Source organism: Hippoglossus stenolepis, chromosome 12, assembly GCF_022539355.2.
Source record: "Hippoglossus stenolepis isolate QCI-W04-F060 chromosome 12, HSTE1.2, whole genome shotgun sequence".
Taxonomy (NCBI): Eukaryota; Metazoa; Chordata; class Actinopteri; order Pleuronectiformes; family Pleuronectidae; genus Hippoglossus; species Hippoglossus stenolepis.
Window position 1 is genome coordinate 1,494,826 of NC_061494.1, and position 16,620 is coordinate 1,511,445.

At 39.3% G+C, this 16,620-nt stretch overlaps 2 protein-coding genes and 1 long non-coding RNA gene across 4 annotated transcripts in view; 1 reads left to right on the forward strand and 2 right to left on the reverse strand.

The window, feature by feature from the left end:
• The window catches only part of LOC124851067 (B-cadherin-like), a 44,342-nt gene that overhangs the window by 12,638 nt on the left and 15,084 nt on the right, over nt 1-16,620 (forward strand). The window contains exons 14-15 of one of the 2 annotated variants that reach the window (XM_047342425.1): nt 849-928; nt 1,122-2,694. The exons of the other annotated variant lie outside the window; for it this stretch is intronic. Of the exons in view, the coding sequence (XP_047198381.1) occupies nt 849-907 (59 nt within the window). The 3' untranslated portion in view covers nt 908-928; nt 1,122-2,694. Of the gene's footprint in view, nt 1-848; nt 929-1,121; nt 2,695-16,620 lie in introns of those variants that run through there. 2 annotated transcript variants of the gene reach the window in all.
• The window catches only part of rasgrp3 (RAS guanyl releasing protein 3 (calcium and DAG-regulated)), a 102,645-nt gene continuing 89,463 nt past the window's right edge, over nt 3,439-16,620 (reverse strand). Inside the window, 1 exon segment of the mRNA XM_035172279.2 lies at nt 3,439-4,999. Coding sequence (XP_035028170.2) covers nt 4,991-4,999 — 9 coding nt within the window. The 3' untranslated portion in view covers nt 3,439-4,990.
• LOC124854579 lies at nt 10,530-13,588 on the reverse strand. The gene is made up of 5 exons (XR_007034763.1): nt 13,527-13,588; nt 12,409-12,489; nt 10,887-10,993; nt 10,659-10,772; nt 10,530-10,554 (listed from the first exon to the last, which is right to left on the reverse strand). It is a non-coding gene; the product is annotated as an uncharacterized LOC124854579 (long non-coding RNA).

The window sequence follows — 16,620 nt, forward strand, 5'->3', positions numbered from 1 at the left end:
TGCACATACTAGCAGCAGAGCCAGGAAGGTTCAGTTCCAGCATCTGCTTGTTAAACTCTTCTAATGACTCTAATGTGTCATTTACTCATTACTGTGCATACGTTGGTGAGATAAATAACCACAAGATGTTCTGTTCTTTACCAACAAGACGTGTGGAAGCAAACATGTCGGATGAGAGATGAAATGTTTCACTGAATCACACGATGAAGCCTCCATAATGGGCTTTAGTTTGACACACACTGTCTGCACTGACTCTGATGACACAATAGTTATTGAAAACATATGGACCTATTTTTGTGTGCAATGGCACACAGAACGTGATTGTGCGCCCTTGGCATTTTGGTGACAGGATGCTTGGTGCATGTTGAAACAGGAAGAGATTGAGATGTACTGGGTGTGTTGGCGATGAGGATTGATTTAACCAACCAGACATTGTTTTAAACATCCCTTATCCTACCCTTTAAGGAGAGTGCACACTGCGCAACAGACTGGGGGCTGTCGCAAGGTAAATCTGTAAACTATCTATCCCCCATTCCAAATAAATATTTAATTTCATAGGATAAATCTACTTAAATGGAAGGTCTGGTTACCCGCCGTATATCCCGCCCAGTACATCAATATCAGTAACTCCTAAAAGTAAAGAAACGAAGAGCGATGCAGTCCATGGTACTATGAGCACATTGCTCCTACGTGTCTGGTTGGTTCTGTTCAGCTCCAGCAGCAAGGTTTTATTATTCCATCTATGCAGTGGTGCTCTCACTACTTAACATACACTTTCCTTTCTCAGCTCTCTGGTGGTTACCTAATCCTGTAGGTGTGTTGGATTAACCTGTGTGCTCTGTGTTCAGTGCTGCTGCTGCTGCAAGTGTTGCTGCTGCGGCTGATGGTTGAGAGATGGAGAGGATAGAAGCTTCTCATGAATCTTATTGTAAGTTCATTCAGGAAGACTGTATTTATGACCCATTCATCCTCAACTCTTTCTCTCTCCCTGCCTTTTCTAATCACTTGAGTGTGGGTGTTTTCAGTAATCCAATAAAATGTTGTCATCGTCTTAATCAGCCAATAATGATGTTGCTGTCAAGCTTTAGAAAATGCTGAAATGCTGCTTGCTGTCATTTCAGTGATTTGCTGCGATTGTCCTCCTCCCCAATTGTCTCCAGTCTCCATATTGAGCCCAGCTGAGTCCACTTTTCATCTCATTCAAATCCTCTCCCCATCTCCATTCTCTTCCAACCATCAACCACCACCAGTGTCTAGACTTTGTATACTATGCTCAGCTTCACACCCTTTCTATCATGATGAAATCCTGAGTTTCCTGACATCACTGAATGCAATCCCAATGACAGTGAGTCATGTGAATTTTTGTATCCATACTCATTTATTTGGGGTTTTCACATTTGAAGATATCATCTTAAGGTATGGGAAAATACAAGTTATTTTTTTACACTTCTCTAACATTTGATAGGCACAAAATTCCACATGTAACAAAACTGGACAGATTAAAAACATGAAGCAGAGGACAGCAGCTCCAGCAGTCAACAGATTTATCATCAGAATGTCAAGTTATGGACCATATCCATAACTGCTTTCAGTAGTGTAGTGCAGAGTATACGCAGATATATGGCATCTATACCCACGTACTTCTCAATCAGCATAGAGTATATCCACTTCTAAATTGCCTGTGGTTCATTAGTGTCCTGCAATACATAGTTTTCCTAGCACAGCGAAAACATCACCCGCCTTACTCTGCCTCTGATTTGTAAGCTAGCCTGCATTTGTTTTTTTGCAAATGTAAAGTACATACAGAGTATTCTCACCTTGGGTATTCAAACCACATATCTGCCATACTAATCCCAGCATACAGACAAATTATGGAGTTTTGTAGATAAATTCTGGCCAGAGGAGGCTGTTTTAGCAGATGGCTTGAACTGGAGGAGCACATATGCTGCATCCAGAAGCATATCTCAAAGTAATAGGAAATAATCTGTCACTTCAGTGCCAGTGAAGCAAAACAGAATTATGCACCAAGAATCAACTGTCTTCAAAGACAGCCGACACATGTTGCTTGTGGAAGAGCATCCAGGTCATCACAAACTATTGGGTCTAAACATAATATCACACTGTTCAGTCTCCATGAAACCAAATGATCTGTGCAAGAATGAACAGGTTCATTTGAGTTGATATCAGTATGTTAGTCTTGATCAGTTGAGTCATCAGCATTGTGTGATTCAGGCTAATTCAGGCTCCATAAATCCTCTTTCCTTTTTAAAGCGCTTCTTGGACACATTTGACTGAGGGTGAAACACCAGCTTGTAGTTTCCACCTGTTATCCCCTCCCTCTATGCCAGAGCCCTCTGCTGTCAACAGCCTCTTCACGTCACACTCACCTGACACTGTAAAACCTTCTGTGTGTGTGGTTCTTTGATTGCGTATGTCTAAATGTTTATGCTTTTGAATAGTTTCCACTCCCACTGCTGCAGTAGCTTTGTCCACAACACAGCAGCTCTTTTCTCTGCTTCAGCTCGAGGCCTCAGAAAACAATTTTATTAATTGATTTTTGACATTGCACAAATGCAATATTGCTTGTGACATTAGTGACTACTTGATAGACATTTTTTGTGATTTTTTTGGTTTAAGATGTTGCCCTCTTATACATTTAGTAATGTGTTCTATAAATAAAAAATGTTATTATTATTATTGATTTTTTATTTATATCGAGTGCAGAGTTCTAGTCACTGAAAATATTTTTTTCTTTTAAATATTACAGTTAGTTTATGTCTAGAAGGTAAAAGGATAAATTAGATACATTAAAATATGCTTTAATAATGACAGTATGTAAATATAAAGTAACTGTAAATGTTTTAATTCTCCTTTAACTATTTTCTTTCCTATTCCTCAGTCTGCTAAGAGCAGAGCACAACATTTTTTTATATTAAATAAGTAATTATGAAATGAATAATCACATGAATACTGTAAATAGTAGGCGTCATGCATCTCGGAGGCTTCACCATAAGATATGAAAGTTCAGAAGCATTAAACAAGAGCTGAAGGAGGCTGCAGCGAAGCTTTGGGAGAGAATCACCAAGGAAGATACAAAGCGTTTGCTGAGGTCTGTGAGTCAAAGACTTCACACAGTCACTGACTGTAAAGGAGTTTCCACCAAATATTGAATTTAATGATTTTTTCAAAACTGTGTATATCTATTCCTTAAAATAATTTAAGCACCAGACGAGCTGATGATAGAAGAGCTGTAACTCTTACGCAGTTCTTTCTACACTGATTTCAACCTACTCAAATTAAAGCTGCGACTTGCCACTAACATAATTTTATTTCATATCTTGAAGCAAAACATTTGTAACTGTCCAAACACTTGGCCTTCATTGACAAATAAGATAATGGAAATACAACATGTATAGTAAATAAATGCATTTTGCAGTATTTAGGGAGGTAGAGTTATTTATTGGTCTTTAAAATCTGTGTGTGAACTAGGCCAGTCCTCATTACAGTGTGATTAACTCACAACATTTACCTTTTCTAGACCATCACATGTATGTCGCCAGATAGCAGGTTACACCTACCAGGTCTCTTACAACTATATACAGTATACACCCCAAAACTACACCCCTGGACACTATCACTTAGATGAAAATGTATAAATGATTCAATCAATATATATTACAATCAATCTTGATTGTAATATCTTCAAGTTGAAGTGAAGGGTATTTCAACTTATGCATAATTATAGCAGTTAACGCCATAGACCACAGAAACACAGCAACAGCAATGTTAAGGACAAACAGGAAGAGTCATACAACCAGTAGGGACACTTGTCGTTAATAAATGAATAAACAATTGTGTACTGTAATTTTCCATGCCACTCATCAGAGCACACAAAGGGGTGTACTGTATTTCAGGATTGTCCACCAGAGGACAGCACACAATTGTCCTGATGAGTTTTCGTGAGGTGAGCGGGAGCTTCTTCCTTCTTCAAGACAAAGTCACATCATCAGTCTCAGTGACAATCTACTTTCATATTGCTGGGCCCATGGGTTGGCTTCTTGATAGCAAGTGATAACAGCGGATCATCTTTCACATTGACGCAGTTTCCTGTTGACACTTTGGCTGTGCATCTGTAAATTACTCTGGTATGAATGTGAATGTAAATGGTTCCTTGTCTGTGTCTGTTGGCCTTGTGATTGACTGCTGTCTTTTCGCCAAATATCAGCTGGATTGAAAGAACCCATAGCTCCAGTCCCCCTGCGACCCTAAGAAGGATGACTGGATGTATGAATAGATGGATTGTGACAATTGGAGTTAAGTCAAAATAAAGTTTATGTTCAAAAACAAAAACAAAAAAACATATGCTTTGCAGAATCATCCATTCCCAGGGTCCCATTTGATTGTTGGTTGGTTGCCCTTAACTTTCACTTTCAACTTGACTTTCCCTTTATTTACTGCCCCTCATACAAATATCTACACAGTGTCTGACTGCACCGTACTTTCTCTCATCAGTCCAACTTGGAAAGTGACCACTAAGAACTTTCTTTTTGCTATCCTCAGATCAAGCAGGATTTGACTTTATCATAGTGAACCCAAGCTGGGGTTTAAACCTAGCTGTTATGAGCCACTAAACTGAACCAGATCTGCACCCCTGTAAGGAATAAAATATGCTTCTTCTTATTCTTCTTCTCACGTTTTCCAGTGCAGATTATATGTACATTCTGGACCAATACCCACAACTAAGTTACATCTTAGCATTCCACTTAATTCAAAGTGGGTGTTGGTCAGTTATCCACTGAGCTACCCTCCCTGATCGCAGCTACACAGTCTCCTCCTCTAGCTCGGTCTATGCTGAAGTCTAGAGAGGCCATGAGAACTTCACGTCACTGAAGGGGGACCTCAGGCAGCCCAGCACCTCCCCCACAGAGAGGAGCTTCCTGGTTCCTGCTGCCAGGGGCTTTCTGGACCTTCGGGATTTGCCCTCACCAAGTCAGCTGTCCTGAAGGGAGGAGGACAGATATTTGTTCATTTGTATGCAGATATATGGCAACTGCATTTTTTTACTAAACCACATCTACTAAACCATGACTCTTACATGTCTTTCATTGTAATCTGGATTTCATTTTGTTTAGTTAATGTCCGACATCATACAATATAATAATGTCCTGTGTAGTACATACAGGATTCTCAACATGTTTATATCATATATACATATATACATATATATTGTCTTATCAACCACTCAAAGTGCTTTACAGTACAAGAACCATTCATAAACATTCAGACAGTATTTCCACATGCAAATTTTGCTGTGTGAGAAAGTCAAAACTTTATATAAATGCTCCAAACTGGCAGCCAAGTCACTAATGCAAAATCATCAAAGCAAGGGAAAGCAGTTTAAGATGGCCACCATGAAGTGCAGCAACAACAGTTGCATTTTAAATGTGGACCTATTGGAGCATGTATCCTCCATCTCTCTCGTCTTCATCAACTGCTGACACCTAATAAAATGTATAAAATGGCCTCCAACACTAGAAAACTGTAGAAGGGACTATCAAAGATACATTTGTAATTTAGACATGATGATTGGTTCCCACTTCATATCTCAGCCTTTATCTGGAACACCAACATCAGTTGTTTATGTTATGGTACATTGAACCACCAAATCTAGTTAGTAGACTTGATTTTTATTATTTTGCCATGGTCAAGAAATGGACTTCCATGCTCAAGTTTGAACTAACGTTCCACCTCCACAGTTTTCATTTCGGCATGTGCCATATTTAGGTTGTCTCAAGAAGAATATATATATATAGTGATGTCTTATTTATGTTAAAAGATTAAACATCATATTCAAATAAAACTCCACAGCCATTTATTGCATTACCTTCCCTCTGAGTGTAAACCTTGGGCCGGCGTGTCCAGAGCTGCACCTGCTGATGTGACAGCTGGAAACTCAAACACCTCATCCTCATCTGAAGGAGAAAACACAGGAGATAATGAAGTAATGAATTTTAATATGGTGAGTAAACTGTATGTGCAGTGTATGAGGTGATTACAGTATATAATATAATATACTGTAATCACCTCATACACTGCACAAAATATTTGTTCTCTAAACATGTAATAACAACATACAGAAGATGAAAAACTTTGAAATAGTTTTGGTTCTGCCTGGGAGACAGTGACTTGGTGTAAAAAAAGTTGTATCTTATTGAAGTATGAAAATATTCTGCACTTCTTCTCTCTACTTGTGTTCTTGCGAACTTTTGATACTTCATCAATCACAGCTCAAGTATTTGCTGCCTTCAAATATAACTCATTAGCTAGTGGTTATGTGGGAAGTTGGGCACACTATGTGTTGGCGCTGTGATGGTTAAGTCACGAGAACACTGCTGCTAGGCAACAGCAATATAGACGCTAATGTTGGCATCTGAAAGCTACAGAGGCTAACACTTTAGCAAACTGGCAGTCAGGTAAGATAATGCAGGAAATGAAAAAGCATAATGAAATATGGAAAGGATAAAGCCGCTCTAATTGTGATGAAAAAACTGAATATCCCTACGTGTTCTCTCTGCCTGTTTCATTGAGAATACAACAGGAGCTGATGTGTGGACTTGGGCGTGGCCAAGTGTCCCAGAACCAGCAATGGTGGCAAATAATCGGAGCCATTCTCAAAGCTGCAACAATTTTCATCCTGGGACATGTGAATATGGGCTATACAAATAAAATGTGATTGATTGATTGATTGGCAGTTATTAGAGCCATTGTTTTGATTTCAAATATTTTATCCAAATAAACAATTTGATTTGATTTTCAGATCCCTAACATAACCAACCAGGTCATTTACAGGTCGTAAAATTGTCTAAATTAGTCTTTGTAATCAGGTTGAAAGTGGCAGCATAATTTCCCATGTTCAGTTTCACAACATATGAACCTTATAAAAATGCATTACAGCACGTTTGTATGTTTGAAACAGACCTGTACAGGTGGGCAGTGCAGGGCTGCTGGGCAGTGAGCTGTGGGTCAGTCTGGAAGGGGAAACACTGCCCACAGAGCCGGAGCGGATCAGCTTCCTACAGGCCAGAACCAGCAGCTCCCGACACTGTTTATGACAGTTAACACCACAGTCTGCAAAGTAAATGAAGACAGGTCACATTAGGGCCAAAAGTGTTAGTGAGCTTCACAATCCACTGATGACCTTGGAAACGGTCTTAATATAATGTTTAATAAGTCTCTTAAACAGGAACTTTTGATTCTATCACAGTCTCAACATCTTGAACTGTCAAGATAAGCCAGTAAGCCACAATGGATGAGACGTCCCAGTTGATCAGAATGATGCTCAGAATGATTTCTGATGAAGACTGTGTGATAGCGTTAGAAGCTCCAGAACAAATGAGTAGATTTTGAGTTGAGTTATTTCCTCAACTATATTTTGTGTTGACTGAACTCTTTACTTAAGACTGCACATCATTAGTTGGGAGTAGATACCACATATATAAAAATGCAAGATAAACCTTTGTCGACTTCACTCAGATGTGGTTAGATTTAGTTTCTTCATTTGGTTGTTTGTTTTTCTTTTTGGGAAAGTTTTGACAACACACATATGCTGATACATCTAATATTTTAATATATATTGCACTGAATCATAACACAAGTTCGACATTATGATGCTCTGGACTTTTCGTTGAGGACATTTTCTCTATTTGGATCTCTTGGAATATTAAATTGAATATCCCCGGTTAAGTATATTGTTTCCTGTACTAAGCTCAGCCTTTCAATCATAATGATATCTGGATGGGGTCTACATGCCAAAAGACTAATTTATAACAAATCACTTTCTCCACTCGTTGTGCCTGGCAATAGAATTGTGTGTCATTGAATTGAAATCGCTCCTTATTGAGCTGAGCTTTGAGTGAAGAAACACTTTTCAAAGGAGCAATATTTGCTTGACTTTTTAAGGAATAGCTGTGCTTTTAAGGATTTTGTGAGGGTGTGCGTTGTAGCATCTTCCTGCAGTGTATTGATTAGCACAGATAATCATCTAATCGCTCCCTCTCTTTGATGCAGTGACGTGTTGGACCCGAGTGACGCTGCCACTGAAACACCATGCTGTCTGATTTACCTTTAGGACAATTTATTTTTATTTATATTTGAGTTTTTTGACAATAAAAGTTTATAAGGGAAAGCAGGCTCTTGTTTGTGTTGGGTAACCTACCGTGACTGGAGACCTGCTACAGATTCGTAAGATGTTGTTAAAAACATATAAAACTAATAAATAGGTTAAAGTGTAAACCTTACCTTTGCATTTGTAGCCCTGTTTGATGATTCCCCAGAGCTGCAGGTCCAGAAACATGTGGAAGTGCAGAAGGTTGAAACAGAAAATTAAAAAAAAATTAGATTATGAAGAAGAGCAACATTTTTTAAAGACAAACACGACTCGCTCATAAACAGGATGTAATCCTTCACTACATGTCGTGTAATCATGTGACTTCCTGTGTCTTTGTTCAGGACATTATCATACATGCTGGGGAGGGGGCATGCAGGCAGGTCAGTTACATTACAGGAGACGTAAATAGTGCAGTGACAGGATGTTAGAGATACACACAAATCCAGCACAATGTTCACAGAAAGTGGGCTTCAGGTATGTCATCTCCTGGAAGTTGTGGATGAATCCTGGTCCCATCTTACACTGGAGCAGTGGGTTAGCCCGAAGAAAATAGGCTATCATTTCATCCTTACTGATCAGTCCATCTCTGAGAGAAAGACAGAGAGGGAGTAAGATGAAAGAAAGAAAGAGAGAAGACAGTCGGTAACATTTTTCAACAATAACAACCTAGCAAATGTAATTGCAGTAATGGCTCGCCCCAGATTTTCCCTCATGCTGCTTTATCACAATCTCTCTACCTGTGATCACACCTGCATCTTACATGGGACCAAAACAAACCTCACCTTTAATGCAAACTACAATGTATTAAAAACACACGAGCACACATTTGGTGCAGGTCATATGTGCAGAGTCATTGAACAAGAAAAAAGCAAAATATAGAAGAAACACCTGCACACACCATTAGTTCATTCTGAGCCACAAGGCGCAACATCGTCTGTTCTTGAACAAACCCAAATTAAAAGTCTGTGATGATTTGTCACTGCAGTGAACTCTGCCTGTGTAGATAAAGGTGTTTAGTCTTGTGTGCCTTCCTTTCTCTCACAAGGTAAATGGTAAGCAACAGTTTTTTGATGATTGTGGAGGTGAGGGGGCTGGGAGAGCACCCTCACCTGCACCACAGAGGATCAATCAGGTGAGAGCTGTTAGCTGATTGGTCCTCGTGCTTAAAAGTTAGCGTCTGCGCTGCCTCAAGGAGGAGCTCAGAGACGCAGACTCTGGAGAGACTCCCAGACACTGAGTGAAGGACTGAGCTGGAAAGCTAGTCTGATTTAAGTTGTAGTTTATTTATGTTTGTTCCGGTGTGTTTGAGTAATAAAGAATGTTAAAAAGCAACACTTCCGTCTCTGGCTGTGTGTGGGAGAGCCCCGTGGCAAGGTCGATTGCCACAATGATGTTGTACTTTTTTTACTTTATTCCCATTCAATTTAAACAGTGCTATTTGGGTGAGTAATGCAAATAAACACAATCTGCGAGTCTTTGCCTGTTCTCCTCTAGAAAAGAGGAGGGGACTACTGGCTGAATTGATGACATTTGCTGTGTTGTAGGTGCTGTGGAACCACCGAAGTAAGCCAGTACCATTGTATGGGTCCATAAGCTCATCTAGAAGAGCACACAGCTCAGGGACTTTCACCGGCTTCTCTAGGCGCTATGTCTAGATGCAGTCATTTCAAGTGCTACCTGAAGGCGACCCATGGCTGGTTTGATCACCCTTTATCTCAGGTCTGTGCCAGGACCTGAGTCCCCTGAATTTTATTCTCAGCACTGATTTAGCTTTCCCAACACAAATTTCTCGCCCAAGTTCAAATATTTTAGATCGAGCCATAAACACAAATGGACGGAAAATGTGTTTTATCGTTAATTTACCAATTTTGAAATTGTGTTGCATTTGTTTTGGACGCAGCATTAGTAAGCTACATGCTAATTGTAGTAGTTGAGCAATGACAACCCAAGAATTTTAATTGAAAATAGTAAAATACATTGCAAGGTACTTCAAGGGACATGTACTGTTAAGTAAAATCATCAACAACTGCACTCATTATTCTGCTGTGTATGTTAAAACACAACAAAAGAAAGTAACTTGGTTTCAAGTGTAAATGTAACATGATTTTGAAAGTAGCTGGAAAGCCATATTGAAATCTGGCTAAACTAGGAGTGTTTCTACATTTGGTATTGCAGACCATGTACTGAAAACTAAGGCAAGCCAGGTGGAAGTCAGTGAAATATCACAGCTAAAAAGTGCAGTTAATGTGTATCATTATTTTCCACACTCACTGATCTTTGTCCAAAACGCAGAAGGAGTCCAGGAAGGGAAAATTGGCAGCGATGCTCTCAAAGTCCTCTTGAGAAATATATCCATCATGGTCATGGTCATAATTCCTGAAGACAGACTTCCCAAAACCAGACAAGAAACACATTACACCAGAAACATTTCATACACATCTAGGTTGTTGCTTTTCTGTGCATATTTTGAAAATGGATGATGTCTACTCACATCCACCACCTTCCTGATGTGTTTATTGACTAGAGAGGGGTCTGGTTTGGTGGTGATACCTGAGGCCCAGTCAAGTGGGGCCAGGGGCTTATTGGGAGTCGTTGGAGAAGACAGCTATGAAAAGAATTCACATACACAGGACTTGAAGCACAGAGAAACTGAAATGTAACATGACAAAAGGTAATGAATTCAGACGCTGTGCCATGACACAAAGTTAGGGTCAGTCACCTCCTATTTCTCTTGATCATCTTTCAGATTGTATTTCGGTCATCAGTTCAGTTGACTGGACATGATTTGGAAAGACACACAACATCTGCCTATATAAGGTCTGCCAGCTGACAACACACAAAAGAGCAAAAACCAAGCTGTGAGTTTGAAGGAGCTGCTGGCAGAGCTCAGAAAAGGACTGTGGCACAGATCTAAGGAGGGATGATAGTGGCAGTGGATCATGACGATGGATTGAGGATCATGGTGGCGAATCCTGATCATGGTGGCATCTGATCATGGACTATGATTACAACAAGACTGCTTGAAATACAATATGCCTACTCACATATTCTACCATTACTGACAAGAACTCTTCCATTTCAGTTGTCATTCCTTCTCCCTTCATCTCTATCAGATATTTTCTTATGTATAAATTCTATAAACATTGACACACTTTCCATTACGTTACAAACTGTTTCTTCTAATCAATGTTGTAAATTCTGTTATTTTGTTGATGTTCATTTCTCATCTATTGCACTTCTCTCCATCCTGGGAGAGGGACCCCTCACATGTGGCTCTCTCTGAGGTTTCTACGTTTCTTTTTTTTTGTTTTTCCTGACTCTTGTTGAGGGTTAAGGACAGAGGGTGTCGCACCTTGTCAAGCTCTATGAGACGAATTGTGATTTGTAAATATGGGCTATACAAATAGAATTTGATTGGTTGGTTGATTGATTGAAAATGTCCTACATAAAAGGGTTGGAGATGCTTCTCACACGCAACAGGCACAAAAATGAAAAAACAAAACCAAAAATAAAACATATCTCATGATGAAAAAGCAGTGACACACACAAAAAAGACACAGACGAAAGGGTCAAGAGAGTTTGTCCGCAGCAGAATGGATACGTTCCATCCTGCCTCTCCCGAATGCACAACCCCTCGCCTGAAATCTTGGGGAGAATTTGTTGCTGTTGTGAGCAGGTCTGAGTAGAGAATCTCACACTGCGTTGTTCATGTGTGAAAGGCAAGCTGCGGAGAAAGTCCAGACCCAATACCACAGAGATCGTCTGCGGGTCATATCTGAAAACAGCTTAAGAGAGGTGACCGAGAACCTGCTTGTCACTTTCCTACTAAGCTCCAGAAATTCTGTGTGGAGATTGGAGAAACTTGTAGAAGGCAACTATCACTGCAGCACTTCATCGACCTGGGCTTTATGAAAGAGTGGTCAAATGGAAGCATCTCTTCAGTGAATTACACATGGAAGCAGCTAAAGGAGCTAAAGGACTCTGAAACTGCGAGAATGAAGATTCTCTGATCTGTAGAAACCAATATTTAACTGTTCGACCACAGTTCTATGCATCATGTCTGGAGTAAACCAGGCACCACCATCATTAAGCATATTGGTGGTATCTTCATTTGTTCTGTGTTTTCAGCAGCAGGGATGGAGGGACATGAATCAGCATAAATATCAAGTTCATTGAAACTGGACTCAATCAGTGTGGAAAAACCTGAGCACAGAATACAATTCATGGCAGTTGACACTTACCAATGATTTAGGGTTACGTGGTTCCCTGAGCAATGACAGCTCATAAATCTCATCTTCTGTGTAATAAAGGTCGAGAGAAAGCTAAAAACACAAGGATCATGGATTTGATTAGTTCAACAATCATTCTACAGATGGTAGCAGTTTTGTAAATGTTCTTACAATAGACTAGAACTTTCTAATAGATCACCTTGTATGTTTCCAGTATTTCAGAGTTGAATTTCTCCTCCACTAAGTAAGTGCACGCTACAGAGAACTTTAAAGAAGTCTTCAACCTGCAGTTTCTCAATAACATTTTAGAAAAACAGCTCTAAGAAGTTCTTCTTTTTCCCCCGGTGTCATAACACCATTTTGGCTGACAGGTTGTGGCAAGTGAGCGGATTGTCAAGAACAGCTTCCAACAGGTTTTTGATGTCACGAATAAAATTTCGACTGGTTTGTAGTCTCATGCTCCTTAAGACTGCTTGTAATTTAGTATAATGAACAGCTTCAAGCAACAGTCACAAATGAACTACAGGGACATTTATCCAAATGAAATTGGCCATGACATTTCATCCCAGAGGTTAAAATCTTGAATCACTGCGGATTCTCATTTGGTTCAGTTTAGTGCAAAGATACAAGTGTTTGTGTGTGTGTGTGTGTGTGTGTGTGTGTGTGTGTGTGTGTGTGTGTGTGTGTGTGTGTGTGTGTGTGTGTGTGTGTGTGCGTGTGCCAAATAACTCTACATGATTAACTTTCAGACCTGATAGGTCAAAGGTCAAGGTTATCAAAACTATGGTCTAAAGAACACATTTTCTAAGATGTCTGCAAATAAAAGACAATCTAAAGCTTCCATTTATCAGAGAATTACACACAATTTGTGCCGAAAAAGAAAAATTCTGATCAAACAAGAACTCATCTTGACACTGGCTCACACCAGGTGGGACACCCACCAAAATGTTGTTCTCATTCATATTTCCCGCATTATTACTGAGCAGTCATTACTACATTATTACAAACATACTCAGTAGACATTACTGAGTAGTTATAGCATATTTGTTATTTACCTACTTTACAATTTTTGACCCATTGCTCAGGATTTCTATCTTACAGCTGTTTTCAGTGGAATGGTAATCCCTCACCGTTAGCAGGTAGATGAGGTCCATGTTGGGCTCCACTTGAGCTGCTGCACTTTGCAATGACACCAGCTCATTGAAGGTCATGTAGAGCTGATTCATCTTCACCAGGTTCACTTTATTAGTGTCATCAACCCAGTCAGGAAAGACAACATGCACCGCAATGAGGTCTTTGAGGTGCACACCCAAGATGGGGATTTTAAAGCCCTGACTCTCAATGAAGGCCTTGCGATAGCAGGAGTAGTTGTTGCTGGAAGATACTCACTCCAGATCTGACGTAGGGGGATTTGAGTAAGTATCATGGCTAAAATGCAGACTTGAACAGGAAAAGCAATACAGATATTGAATTACATTAAAAGCCATACCTTCACAACCTCTGGAGCCAGATAAGAGTGAGTCTCCTTAAGTCGAGATATGGAGCTGTGGCTCAGTCCCCCCACCACCGCCATCAGAGTGTTGAAGTTCTGCAGCTGCAGAAGTTTCTGATGAGAGAGAGAGAGAGAGAGAGAGAGAGAGAGAGAGAGAGAGAGAGAGAGAGAGAGAGAGAGAGAGAGAGAGAGAGAGAAGGACATGGATTTTTATACATTTTCTTTACTGCTGATCACCTCACTGAATTCATGACATCTGTTAACATGATACAATATTATGACACATTTAAAAATAAAGGACAGACTTTAAATCTACATTAATTTAAAGCATTAGCTTGCATGGGGCTACTGACCCTTTTAGCAGATAATAATATGGTTCATAATTGTGGAAATACGTACCCTATAAGGTATTTGTACTTAGTATTCCCATTTAATGACATTTTATACCTTTACTCCACTCCTTATATAAATAAAGAATAACTGCCCTTCTCATTCCATTTAGTTTGTTTAACAGCTGTAGTTACTTTTTTCTTTACACAGACAGAGATTGTAGTTACATACGTTTTTACCTTTACTAATTAATGCAGTGACACCTTACCTACACATTACTGCTTCCAAATAGCCAAAACTCTAAAAACAGTCAGGACTGTAGACACGATTTAAGAAAGTTATGAGTTATTTGAACTTCTATATTTGATGTAGTTAAATTCAATTTGTTATCATTGGTTGGTCATTTGCTTAAATTGTAAATTCTGAGCCAAAACAAATCTAGATAAATGGTATACAGAATTATTTTTGACCCAATGTTAGTATTATTTTCTCATATTAGATTTGGGTTACTATATCCACACAACAAGCTCAGGTTTTAACTTGAAACTGATTTTTAAATTAGCCCATAAATCACGTTTTCTTTTAAGAATATGAAGTTAAAAACTATAATAAATGTATAATTGGAGGACATGACCATGGTGTTCCTTGTGGTGGTTGTTTTTGTTATGTTAATTATCTGAATACCAGACACCCCTTTTTAGTATGTAGGAGAATCTATGGTGACCTTCATTTAACATTAAATTGTGAAATGCCCTCTCTAGAGCTATTGTTTGGATTGTCCATTCTGGGTTACTGTAGAAATGTAAACTACTATGTAACTTGGTGGATTCAGAAGAGGAAATGGACTTGCTCTTGATGTGGATAAAAAGGGCTCATTCTAAGTTAACCAAATCACAACAATTTTAAGTGATTACACACTAATGAAAACATCCTATTAACATGACTTTCACTTGTAATGGAACATTTTTAAAGCACAGTATTACCTTTTTCACTTAACTGAAGTAGCTGTGTATTTCTTTCACAATTGGCAGTTGGATTTGGTGAGAAAGGACATGTTCTCTAAGTGAACTCTCTCTAATCCTTCAAACACATAATGATGGAGAATTTAAGCCTGATGTAAGGCAGTGTCTCTGCATGTATTAAGGCTAATATTATGCTACAATAGACTGAATATTGAGAGAAACAGACCAGCAACAAATGCTCTAATTTCAGCATTGAGAAATATGTGTTGAATGCTTTCATCCTTGAGCCCATCTGCACACAGAGACAGGATCACTGAGCTAGGACACTGATCCATTTCTTTCAATGCTGATGGAGGAGTATTGGAGAAGCTCTTTCGCCCCCACATTGGATGGAGATACCCATCACAATTACCAGTAACCTTCAAAATGAATATTAATGAGATAGCTTTTATGATGGAAGGATAAGTCAACTGCATCTATATGTAAAAGAAAGATGTGGCAGGATCGCTACTGGGGTCCCTCAACCCACTGGTGCCCATGGAAGGGAATATGTAAAAAAATTTAAAAACAGAATAATGGCATGTAGAATCCATGTCCAGGCACTGAATAAAAAGGCCTTTATTTAAATAGACTTGACACTTTAAAATACACCCTGAAGAAGGCATAAGCCAATGTAGTGGAAAATTCAACTGACCAGTGTCTAAGGTATTGGAAATCCCCCTGACCAGGTGTCTAACTGCTGTGATACTGTCTACCTGACAGGATGGAACCCTTATTTGGCGGTGTCTCACTGCTATGACCTTGACAAACAGGGTGCATGCCCTTATTTGGTGATGTTTTTCTTCCAACTGCTACAGCGGACGGACAGACACAGATGATCTCATGTCTTTCATGTCTTTTTTCATATTACGTTTTATGAAACGCCTCTTTGTATAAGTTCTGGCTTTTGTGAACTTGCGGCCAGTTCCATTTTGAGCACCCGTGCTTGTTGTGTAACCTCTGCAGAGCTTACTATTATAAAGACTCAAAGGCAACTCCAGTCTGAGAATTTCATTATTTCAAATCTCAAGATGAATTTCCATCACAAACTTGGCGTCACGAACAGGATCCCTTGAAAGATCGTCTGGACCCGAGAAGTCTTCGGTGGCTGATCACCCAGGAGAGAAAATCTTCTGCCTACGAGTACGATTTCATACACTTAATTGATTAGGATGTAGAAATTGTGGATGAGTACGATTTCATACAGAAAGTCCAAATGGTGCGTTTTATGGTTGCAAGAGTGAGGACGGGAAAGTGTGACATTTTCTTCCAATATGGTCCAGAGACTTTGCTTTTCCTCATAACGGGTCATTCAGTGTCGAAAAAATTAAACTTTTAAGAGAGAAACTCCTCGAGAGAGAGGAAGAATTAAAAAGCAAGAAAAAAGTCAAGGTCACAATG